The sequence below is a fragment of the Carlito syrichta genome, unplaced genomic scaffold, assembly GCF_000164805.1.
Source record: "Carlito syrichta isolate Samal-C Ts95f unplaced genomic scaffold, Tarsius_syrichta-2.0.1 Scaffold312123, whole genome shotgun sequence".
NCBI classification, from domain to species: domain Eukaryota; kingdom Metazoa; phylum Chordata; class Mammalia; order Primates; family Tarsiidae; genus Carlito; species Carlito syrichta.
Window position 1 is genome coordinate 551,712 of NW_007256219.1, and position 13,006 is coordinate 564,717.

The 13,006-nt window shown below is 36.3% G+C and overlaps 1 protein-coding gene across 3 annotated transcripts in view; it reads right to left on the minus strand.

Annotated features, from left to right (window-relative positions):
- NFIB (nuclear factor I B) overlaps positions 1–13,006 on the minus strand; it is a 240,167-nt gene that overhangs the window by 63,837 nt on the left and 163,324 nt on the right. For all 3 annotated transcript variants that reach the window (XM_021718358.1, XM_021718359.1, XM_021718357.1), the window contains 2 exons: positions 10,098–10,218; positions 7,123–7,241 (listed from right to left, as the gene is read on the minus strand). In XM_021718358.1, coding sequence (XP_021574033.1) covers positions 7,123–7,241; positions 10,098–10,218 — 240 coding nt within the window. The remainder of the gene's footprint in view (positions 1–7,122; positions 7,242–10,097; positions 10,219–13,006) is intronic.

Here is a 13,006-nt window from a genome sequence, read left to right on the forward strand (position 1 = left end):
GCCCAGGCAGGTCTCGAACCCGCGGGCTCAGGCAAGCCACTCACCTCAGCCTCCCAAAGCCGCGGGATTACAGGCTGAACCACCGAGCCAGGCTGTTATATTTGTTAAATTAATAACAGTATTGTGAGTGCGTAATAAAAAAAAAGATTCAGTGTTAGAAACACTTAGAAATAGTTATAAGCAAAATAACATGATGTCTAGGATTTGCTATGAAATACTTAAAAAAAAATTTGAGATAGTAAATTCAACAAGATTGGCAAAACATTAATATCAGTTGAAGCTGGGTGATGGTTCATGGAGATTCAATTTACATTTCTCTCTACTTTCAATATTCTCCATGACAAAAATCTTTAAAAATTGTACTTGAACATCCATTTCAAACCAGCCACAATTATCCATCAAAAGCATTCATACCTCCAGTTTTTATTTAGTTCAAAACATGTTAATCCTGGCGCTAATAGTAACAGGTTGATTTTTAAAGATAGATAAATAGGTGGATATTTAAAAGATATATATTTGTTGTTGTTTTGAAAGATACATATATATGTATATAAAATTTTGTTTTGACAATTACTTCAGAACTCTGAAAACTTCGAAATTCACCTCTATTCTTCCATTCTAGTTCTACTAGGTCTAACAGAATCTTTCGTGAAGCTCCCCAAGAAAACTATTCCTCTGACAAGACTTGTGAAGTGGTATTTAAATTCTCCTAGTTCATTTCTCTCTATGTAGGTAAGTTCACATATTAATTCTCTAGGCAGGTCATAGGATAACAAAAAAAAAAGAAAGAAAAAAAAATCATCTTTAAAAAATTCAGGCTGGGCTTGGTGGCTCAAGCCTGTAATACCAGCATTTTGGGAGGCCTAGACAAGAGGATTGCCTGAGCCCACACGCAGGTTCAAGACCAGCCTGGGCAACATGGCGAGATCTCGTCTCTACAATAAATCACAAAATTAGCCCGGCATGGTAGCGTACATCTGTATTTCCGGCTACTTAGAAGGCTGAGGTGGAAGGATTGCCTGGGCCCAGCAGGTCGAGGCTGGGGTGGTCATGAGCATGCCACTGCACCCCAGCCTGGGCAACGGAGTGAGACTCCCACTCAAAAAAAAAATGCAGACCTAGGCTCTGTCATTAATTATCTGAACACTTTGAACAAGGCAGCCTCTCTGATTCCCCGAATGGCTTTAAAGGAGCTTGAACTACATCTCATGAAGGGTTCTAATAACCTATCCTAAAAACATCAATTTCTTTTTGTATATGCTATTGGTAGTCTAATGACACAAAAGACACCGGCTTTCCAAATGACTTAAAAACAAGCTTAAATATGAAATCCATCTGTAAACATAGAAATGAAGCATTTTATTCTGGTAAGAAACTTTGTATAGCACATCTAATACTGTCTCCTATGGGTTTCTCACTTGCCTGTTTTAAGCTGTGTTCCATAATACCAGAGACCCAGTATTAAATACAAAGCTGTTATTTTTTTCAAACTAATGATCTATTGTGGTTTTTCTGCAAAATGCTGTATTTTCAAATCATTAAGGCTCCAGAGCACAGAAACATGAGCACAACTTTTCCATATTAATCAGGACCAGCCCTTTGAACATGTACGCAAGTTTATCCCACCCGATATGCTATTCTTGATTAGAACACATGAACGGAGAACAAGCATTTGTGAATTAGGAGGCAATGTAAGGAATTCTGATGAAAGCCTTCGCCAACAATGTACTATTTTCTGTTTTGAAGATGTGCATGCTGCAGCAATGTAGCTAAGAGGCATCCCTCTTTGGGTGGGGACATCCCCAAAGTTTGCTTTCCAGCGTCCTAACAGTACGTGGAGATTCATGTACAGTCCCCCACTCTGGATATTTTCCTTAACAAGCAGTTAAACAAAGAAACTTAAAAACTGTGCTGAAACGTTAAACTCAAACCAGCTCTTCTTCATATTTATCCATCAAAAGCACTGGTATCTCCGATTTTTTCAAACACTTGATTCAAAAGTTCGAAAATTTGATATTTGAACATTTGCTATTTCATCCTTGTGATACAAACCGTAGGAATGCAAGGAATTGTTGGTGCTCTATCTGCTCCCCAAAGGGAGCTCCGAAAGTTCTTCCAGTAAGGTTACTAAGCTGTTTGCCCTGCCATTTTCTAGGACTTCATTTAACGTTAATGACTCCCAGATAGCAGTTATTCAACCATTTGTGAAAGCTGCTTATTCACTCAGCTCCCATAGCTAGAGAAATCTTGAGATTATATCATTTGTCCGACTGTGGTTTGGGCCACAGCGCTGTTTTCCGAAGTTTGAACCTAGGATTAATGCTTCTTATGGATTCTTCTATGGAAACAAAAGGTTCTGAAGTCACAAACTTAATAAATATGTTCAGTTAAGAGCCAGGCCCGGATATTCACAGTACCCAGAAGCATATTAAACATTATTCACATTCACTTATGAGTAAAAAAAAGTTTAAATTTCTATTACAATAGAATTTTCCAAACAGCGGATATCTCAAATCTAGCACATCTATTCACATTCCTAAACGCACCATTAAGAATGCTGGCCTCCGATTCTGGTTCTGTTAGCATGCTTCCACACTCCTGTTTACTGTGGTTTATCTCCTGACGGAGTGTTCTCATGGGACCTTTGCCTTAGTGTATTTGATATTAATACTATATCTTTACAGAACTCTATAAAGTGCAAACTGAAGTTTAGCACAACATTTAAGACCATTTTAATAATAAGAATGTTTAAAAACTAATCACAAATAATCTATGACTCAAAAAGGTATTAAGATTTCTGAAAGACTTACTGAATAGACATCTATATAACAGAACGGTCAATGTTGATAAAAGTTTAGTATTTTTATTTTCTAGTACCTACACTCAGCAGAATTTGATGCCTAGATATAGCTTGAGAGTTCAGTTTAATTTGCTAAACTACTCTTAAAATCGTAATTACATACCAATACACTAAGTAGTGCTACTTTTTGATAACATGTCAATTTATTGATTTTTGTGTAAAGGTTATCTCTCAGAGTAAGCTAGTTCTAAAGCATGAAAACAGTCTGCGCATAATCTCATTTACATTACTTATTTTCTGTGAGGTCTCCTTTTTAAAGTAAATAGTAAAAAAATTAATTTTCCATTCAGCAGATCAAGGGCTGAAACTTAATTTGTTTATATTTGTGTGCCCAAAAAACCCTCACATAAAATAGGCATTTGACAAATGTTAATTGAGTCAAATTATCTCAAACCCTAAATGTGCAGAAATTAATAAAATTTTACTGCATAAAAAGTCCTTTTGAATTTACATTTTATCTAAGATTACAAGTTGTTTAAATATTCATTAAACAGAGAAGCTGTCAAAATGTTCATTTAGAAATCCCCAGCTATATGTTTATGAAATATATTTACTATATCATATTTTTCTCACTGAATATTTATTAAATGATGTTTTTGAAGTTTTACATTCAGACTTAGATGAATCGGTGACCATTAGAATGGCAAAATGACCTTATAAAGAATCGTTTCAAATATTCAAGCATACACTTTGTTAAGTTATTAAGCATTGGAATATAGCTAGATTTAGTCCCATGACAGTAACTTGAATTAGAGGAAAATCATGACCTGTCTCTTATTTTCTCTCTTATATCACAAGTTACAAAGGATTGCACTGATGATTTCAAGAAAAGTACATCAGCTAGGAATCTAGTATCTGAATTGACTCAGACAGAAAAAGTTTAAGGAAGACATGATCTCAGTGGAATTTTTTGTGGACTAAGTACTGGAATAAAAGCAATTTTTTAAACTGCATATTGATAAACTAATCTGGTTCTCCTTATTTAGTCTTGAAATCTTAAAACGATATGCAAAAAAGAAAGTTTTTGACAGAGTTAAAGGCAGACAGAAGTTTAAGACTAGGAGGTTCACGGAAGAGAGGAGGCAGGGAGAAATATTCTGGAGCTTAGGAAAGGCATGTAATGGCAGTTAGCTACCCCTTTGCTAGTGCCTCGCCCTTATTTTCTTTTTCCTGTCTGTCTCTATGTATAAATTTTTTTTTAAAAAAAGATCACACAATGCAGATGCTGAGAAATTTAATTCCCATCACTCTTCATCAGAAAAATTTCAAGCAAATTATATGGGCCCTACCAAATGATTAAATCATGTTTAGTCTTAAAATATTCATGTCAGACTGGCGCACAGTGGCTCACGCTTATCATCCCAGCACTTTGTGAGGCCAAGGTGAGAAGATTGCCTGGGCCCACGGATTCAAGACCAGCCCGGGCAACGTGGCGGGATCTCGTTTCTACAATAAATCAAAAAATTAGTTGGGTGCGGTAGCATATGCCTGTAATTTGGGCTCCTTGGAAGGCTGAGACGGAAGGATCACCTGAGCCCAGTGGGTCGACGCTGGGGTGGCCATGAGTGTGCCACTGCACTCCAGCCTGGGCGACCGAGTAAGACTCCAATTAAAAAAAAAAAAAATTCATGTCTATATTTGCAAAATATAAATTACAATTCTGTGGTAATCAGGAAATTGTAAGTTTTTTGTTTTGAAAAAAGAATCAAAGATATAATGATAATTGTAATACGCTCAATAAAATACTTTTATTAAATTATATAAAATTGCATAAACATGTCATGTAAATTGTAAATTTAGATTTTGTATTATTATTTTGCCTACTTGCTTTTCAGAATAAAATAGATACAATAATTTGGTCATATGATAGCCTTTATTTTTGACTATTTGGAATAAATCTCAATAATTTAGGTTGGTGTTTCGGATTATAAGGGGAAAGCAGAATGCCAAATATTGTCTAAATTTTATCTTTGATTCTCATGTTTAAAAATCAATTTTGCTGAGATATGGCAAGAATAGATTTTACTGCAAAGTTAACACTAACAGAATAAGGCATATGCAGGAAACCATTAATAGTAGATTTTAAGCATTTCTGTCAATTTCAAGCTCAAGCATATTTTAATCAACCAATAAGTGTTTATTGAGCACCAATTAGTGCAGGGCTTGGTGGCAGAAATAAGTGCAAGACATGTTAAAGCCATGACAATTATTGAAGTGGTACTCAATGTGTCCTTTAGACAAGTCCCTTCAACACTGGCAAGTGTGTCTAAAGAACATTTGAAGATGGACAAGAACCACCACAGGGCATTTTATTTTGCAAATTTTCAAAAAGCAATTTTCCAAGAACAAAAGGACTGCACTGGGCTTAGCAACTTTAAAAAGATAGTACTGTACTGCCCTCAATTTTTCATTGTAGTTGAAGTCTTCTTCCCACAATGGCTCATTGTGCACGTTACAAAGTCTTTAGGGTCTTCAGAATTAAAGTGACAGAGTTTTTTTTTTTAAAGCACGCTTGAGAATGGAACATTCTTCCTTACTCTTAATATAATATGCCTTTACAGACTTCTCCAATAATTCTAGTCATCTTGACAAAAGAAAATCACCAAGACAATACAATGATTTTACAAAGAGAAAGAATGACAGTTTCCCTTCTACTTTTCAAAAATGTTTTATAATATGATTTGAGATTGGCTTTATTCAATAGGCTGAAAGAGGAATCAATTCTTACAAAGTGACACTCTTTATAATAAAGAACACCTACACTTCTGAATAACACATCCATTCCCACACATTCACAATGTTATTACCATTAGACTCTTTTCCATAATAATTTTCTGAGAAGAAAAATATGGCTTTCCTTAGAATAAACTGACAATGTCAGTTAAACAAGCAATAAGATATAAAGGGTTGAGAGTTTTGTTTTTCTTCTCACTTCTGCAACTCCCGTAGAAGCCTCTATTATATCTTGCCTTCACTAATGAGGCTGGTGTGCTGCCTATCAATGGCTCAATTGTACAAAAAACATTTATGGTACTCCTACTATGCACTAAGTGTTGTGATAGGTGCTGGCTACTGTAACAGCCAAAATAGATAAGGTCCCTGCTCTCATAGTGTAAACAGATTCAGACAATTAATCCCATAAATAGGTATGAACTTACATATTATGAATACAATGGAGGAACAATACTGGGTGTTGAGAGAGAAAAACAGGAAGACCCAATTTAGACTGAAATTCTTCAATTTAAGCGGGCTTTGAAAGATGACAAAGAATGTGCTAGAAGAAGACTTAGAAAAACATTCCAGAGGGCACAGCTTATAGGAAGGTCCTGGGTGTTGCGTTTCCAAATGGAACAGGTAAGCAAGGAGAAGCAGACCAAAGTCCTGGGCTTATAGGCGTGAGCCACTGCGCCTGGCTCTCATCAAAGTTGTTCTAGAACTGGGGCTCCGTTTATTTAGAAAGCGTAACTAGATTGACTCAGATACAATGAATCTGACACTACATCTTTATTGTTTATGTTCTCCCATTGTTTAAGGTCTACCTACTTCCAAAAGGAATTATGATTTCCTTTACATAAGAACTTTCAGTACTCAGCACTTGCAAACTCAGGAGCCAACCGATCTAGTTGAATCAGAACTCTAGGTTCTGGTGCACTCCAACCAAGCTATGTAGGCAGACCATAATCAGTCACATACATACTTGTGGGTTATAGAAGATCATTTTATGTGAGACAAAAAAAGTCCAATAAGACATGTAGAAAATAGCTGGTGTAGTCGCTCATTCTTGTAATTCTAGCACTTTGGGAGGTCAAGGTGAGAGGATTGCTTAAGCCCAAGAGTTTGACCTTGTCTCTACAAAAAACTTAAAATAAAAAAAAAAAAAATAGCCGGACGAGGTGGTGCACACCTATAGTCCCAGCTACTCAGGAAGCTGAAGGATTGCCTGAGCCCAAGAGGCTGAGGTTGTGGTGAGCATTGATCATGTATGTCAGCACACTCCAGCCTGCGCGACAGAAGAGACCCTGACTCAAAAAAAAAAAAAAAAAAAATTCAAAAGGAAGGAGAAAATGAGATTTTAAAAATAAATTAACTGACTACATTTGACTAGTATAATATCCCAACAATAATTTTACTGAAATCATTTTATGAAGGAAACACAATCTATAGTACGAAAACGTGTATTATGACATTTTAGCTAAATGAAACTTACATAATGAGCCAACATCGGGCCCTGGTGTCTCAAGAAGTTTCTTCTTATTACTCACCTTGATCTCTTTCATGCCATGTTCGACTTCCAGCAGCTGGTGAATTTGGAGAGGGGTAGAAGTCTCCTGTAGGACTTGGTTCCATATTTTCATCTATGGATATGGTTTTGGGTCTTTTGCTGTTAAAGCATGACAATAGTTACATTAGTAAGATTTCAGGGAAGATGTGTAGCACTTGAAAGTAAATGATTTCAGAAGATTCTTTTTGTGGAAATTTTCAAAAACACAAGTAATAGTATCTCAGAATCATTTTGAAATCATGGTGCACTTTCAGGACATCCAAAGGTATCGCAAATATTTCTAGCCATATATATCATTCATTATACCATCTTATGCCTTTACCTGTCTGACAAACATGGCGCTTACCATAGTAACCTTTTCCAAAGTATTTCCAAAGAAATCTCACTATAAAAAGTGAACTCTTCTTGTGCTTTGTCTGCTAATCTTAAAATTGTGTTACTATAATTGTACTTGACGCATTACAATTATTATCAATGTTTTAAGGTTCCTTTGTATACAGCACTTATCAGTGGAAGGTAACCCTTTCATATTAGTTCAAAGATAAGGTAATGAAGTTGAGTAGAACAAGAACTTTGGAGTCAGACAGGATAGTATAAAATCTTGTCTAGGCCACTTATTAATTCTTAATTGTAAGCTCCTTTGACCTTTCTAACTCAGTTTAATCATCTGTAAAGTGGAAATAATAAAACCTAGTTCAAAGAGAAACGGTTGAGAGGGTTAAACAAGTTATTAAATGTAAAGTTCATAGTTAAGTGCAAGGCATTTAGAAGATACTTATTAAATAGTAATTATTAGTAGCAACCATATAATTAATAATGAAAAGTTTTACAGTACTTTGCTGATGATAAACTATTTCATATATACTTCATCTTTTTAAAAAATTAGTTTATAGATCCTTTATTCTTAAGACGAGCCATTAAAAAAAGCCATTGCCAATTCAAACCAAGTGGTATACTTTTAAAATGCTGCATTTAAAAAAATAAATAAAAATAAAATAAAACTATACATATTAATAAGGAAACATCTCCATTATTTAGCAAAATGAATATACAGAGCAAAGATTAAGCAGTTATTTTATGGCCATATTGCTTGATATACTTCTTTCATATACCCCCACCAATACCCTTCTAAGTGGTTAACGATGACTATGAAACTGGACTTTTTCTTTAATGAAAATAAATTTCTTATGGTGCACTTATGCCAGTAAAACCCAAAAGACATATTCTCTGAATTAACTTTTTGCAGCAATAATAAACATGATGTAATCAAATTTCAGAGTTGGAAAGTTGGAATTACTTTTAAAAAATCACACACATCAATCAGTTCACCCTTTGATTACAAATAGGGAGACAAATCTGAAGAAATTCACTGGATTGCCAGGGTCAAGGTAGTGGAAGCAGTCAGACACAATGTAAGGACTTCTGACTTCCAAGATCATGCCCTTCTCGCTGCACTGTAGGGCCAAGCCCTTGAAGCATGGATGTTTCTGCATGTATTTGTAGGCATCCTTATGATTAATATTTGGTTCACAACTCTCAGAACATTAACATGATGCAGAAGGTGGCAATTGCTATCTAGGCTAAACCACACTAAGAATGAATAATATTTCTTTGGATACCTGAGATATCCAAAGTTAGAACTTGTATCTCATAAATCTCTTTTTAATCGAATTCTCCCATCTGTGAGTCAACAGTGAGTATGTATAAAAAAAACTTAAGATGGGGGTGAGATTATTTTCTTAAGAAACTAATAGAGAATGTTTTTTTTCCAACCTTTTTTATTCTGAAAGACACAGTATCAGATACTGAGCGGCCATGAGGTATGATCTGTGTTGACAACACACTGATCCAACAAAATTAAAAACCATATTCATGTTTCAAATTTAGAAACGACAAAGCATTTTTAAGACCTCAAAATTGTCAGAGACAATTTTAATGATAGTAAATCCAATTATCTTGCTACATAATTTAATTTAATGAAAAGAGTTGGACCAAAAATGATATAAAATTGACCTTAGTTGATAAACATGCAAGCATACACAGTCCATGACTAACTCAAATACAGTGAACTGTCATGATTAAGAATAGCTTTGAAAAATAACTAACCAGATATTCTCTTATTCTTAAAAGGTTGACATTACAAAAGGTGTGTTTTGCTTTTTTTTTTTCTTTGCTGTTAAACAGCTGTTATTTATTCATTTATTTAAAAGATGTAGGTGTAATTCGGGTGTATATATGTTCTTATATTTGACCATCAGTATGGCCAATGCTCTGAAAATGAGATAAGTCTTGAAGACCCAACTCAAAGAAACTAAAATAAAATAAATACGTGAAAGTTGCAATGATAAGGTCAAGAAAGAAAATGAGCAAAGAGACCTCACTCTAGCTTCTCCTTGGCAAAGGCTGGTTAACCAGATCTCAGAGAAGGTAAGATTTTCACTGGTTACTGAACATTAACTAAATTAATAGAAGAACATCAAGTAATTGAAGAACTTGGCCAACTGTGGTCTAGAATAAAGCCTCTAATTTTAAGCCTAGGTCAATGACACATTTATTTTTCATGTTTCTTAACCCAAGCTTGGCTGTGGTGTTAGAGTAACAGTTACCAGGAATCAATTATAAACCAAGGACCACTGCCATGGTTAAAAACAACATTTTTAAAGTCACCAAAAGAAATTAATTATGTTGTAGAATCACAATATTTCATACAACAGGATAAAACTCATATTAGTGTATTTTCATGGTTCTCTGTCCCCTGGAAAAATATTTTTCAAAGTGCTTTGAACAACAATTACACTAATTTGCCATTAGCCAAACACATTTAGCCAGAAAGATTAAAAATCTGTATTTTTGGTCTCTCTTTACCTACCTACCTACCTGTCTATCTGCATATCATCTACCTACCTACCTTCTGGTGCATCATTTGGAAACTTGGGCAACACCTCTTTCAGTTACCTGCTTGGTGGAGAAGACAGCGACCGCTGAAGGTTGACACCCGAGTTCATGTCATGATAGTATGGTTGGCTCGGGATTTCTCCAATTGGGAAGTTGACTCCAGTTCCCTGGGTTATGGGTGCTGAGGAGGAATACATCAAAAGGAAATGTTGGGACTGTCTTTCACATTTGTCACCTCTAAAACTTTCCGTGACTGTGGATAAAGATGGGGAGAACTCATTTTAACTGAAGACTCTAAGACCCACCATACACTGGCAGGACTTGAAAACTCGCTCACCTTAGCAACATTCGAGTTAGGAAATTGGAGGCACTCAGATCATACTCACTGGTTACCACGTCCCCTAATTCTACTCCTCAGTGTTCTTTTCTAGCTCCCTGATAGTAGCTGTCTTTATATCTTTCACCCCACTAGACTATAGATGCCTTGGAGGAAGATAACATAGGATTCCTATCACTCAGCACCAAACAAGTGGCTTTGCACTAAGCAGGTTCTCAAAAAAACAAATCACTGTTAAATGAATAAATGTAGAACAGTTTCACAAACAACAGAGAATATTATTATACAATAATATTAACATGAGAATGGATTAGAATTATGATATTTATTATTATTGGGCATAAATAATTCTTGTTTTAGGATAGGTATGTAAGTGAAATTTACAAATATGAAATAAAAGCCAAGTTTATTTTCTTTCTTTTTTTTTTTTTGTTTTCTTTTTTTGAGTTGGAGTCTCACTCTGTCGCCCAGAGTGAGAGAGTGCAGTGGCACGCTCCCGGCCACTGTAGCCTCGACCTACTGGGCTCTGGCGATCCTTCCGCCTCAGCCTTCCAAGTATCTGGAACTACAGGCGTGCACTACCATGCCCGGCTAATTTTTGATTTATTGTAGAGATGAGGTCTCGCCAAGTTGGCTAGGTGGTTCTTGAACCCACGGGCTCAGGCAATCCACTCACCTCAGCCTCCCAAAGTGAGAGATTACAGCTTGAGCCACCGAGCCAGGCTCCAAGTTTATTTTCAAAATACATAGTCAGGTTTCATATATGAATGGTAAATGTGGCTTTACTCAACAGTTATGTTTTGTTATTTTTGGTAACTTTCTACCACAACTTCATAAATCATTTAAAATATATAAATGACTTAAATAATATAAAACATGAGTTTTATATTTTAAGGTATTAGTTTGTAAATCAAGAGATCCTCTTGAATTTTCTGATACATTATAAACTTGTGTATAAAATATTGTTTTGTATATAAGCATTGCTTCTTTGTACAATGGAACACATCTATTCACATTTTTTAAATTTAGTATTAGATATCTTGAATAAATCTGTGTTAGAATGAGTAGTCTCAAAAATAAATAGACTTTTAGTTGAACTCCCGCTCCGCTTATAAGCCGTGTGCCTCAGTTTCCTAAAATGTAAAATGGGAATAATAATAACTTCCGCATATGATTATTCTGAGGACAACGTGAGATCATAAGGAGTGATGAAAGCCCAGCATCATACCTGATGCACAACAAGTGCTAAACAAATGGGAATTCTCGTCCTTCTTTGCTTTCTCCCCTGGCAAAATGGAATAGTAAGCAAAGACAAACAATTGAAAAGCAGATGAAAAGGCATAAATGAACCTGTTTGCTGAAAGTTTGTTCACTCAGCACATCCCTGATTGTGTTCTTTACTGGCAGGGGTTGGTTGCAGCGGATGCAACATAGCCTCAGATACCACTGCCCTTAATAAACACACTGGGCAATAAAGCACTCATGTAAGACATATAAACACCAGGATAACATAGATGACAAGGAAACTGCCCAAGTGAATGGCATGATCAATAATTGCTGTAGGATTTCAAGGGGGAAAAAATCCAATACCTGCTTGAATAGTCCAAGAAGTCTGTGGGAAAGTCCTCGCTGGCACTGGACTTTAGAGAATGAGTCAGGTATGAAAGGGAGGTCAGCTGGGCTTGGTGGCTCAGCCTGTAATCCCGCGCCTTTGGGAGGCTGAGGTGAGTGGATTGCCTGAGCCCGCGGGCTCGAGACCCGCCTGGGCAGCGAGACCTCGTCTCTAGAATAAATCAAAAAATCAGCCGGGCGTGGTAGCGTGCGGCTATAGTTCCAGCTACTCAGAAGGCTGAGGCAGAAGGCCCACCCGAGCCCAGCAGGTAGAGGCTGTGGTGGCTGGGAGCGGCCACTGCACTCCAGTCTGGGTGACAGAGTGAGACTCCAACTCAAACAAAAAAAAAGAAAGAAAGGGAGGTAATTCCAAACAGGAGCGACTGCAGGAGCAGTGAAGGGCAGATTATATGCCAAGTGGAGACCAGGCAGGTTGGTGCCAAAGGACAGTGCTTGAGAATAGTTTCTATTTCTTTTTCTGTCTTAATCAGGTCTTCAAAAGCTCAAACAAAGAAAGTGTGCCCTGGGGCTTGGTAACAAAGTTCTGGAGCTCCTGAGATGAACTCCGAGGAAGATCGGTCTACTTCATCTTTCCCTCTCTCCTAACTGCCTCAAGTTGAATATAAAATTCCAAAGGGACTGCAGATTTTCATGGAATTTTTCGTACTTCGAATTGTGCTCACTGTCAGTTGAATTGTATTTTAGTATTAGGCGGGCCAAAGACTAACTCAAAACACTTTAAAAAGTATGATTAAGAGACACGCTTTATTGCAGAGAAGTGATCAAGGAATATACAATGAGCATCTTTCTCTACTAAAAATGAAATAAATCAATATCTACACGATTAGTCTCAGCTCCAAACATCTGGAACATCTGCCTTCTATTAGACTGTTCATTTGATATAATTCTTTTTAACCTCCTTTTACACAGAAAATGTTTGTATGCAGTGTGTAGCTATGTCTGATGACTTGAATTATTTGGACAGCTAAAATGTAGCTATGTTTATTGTGGCTTGAGGCAC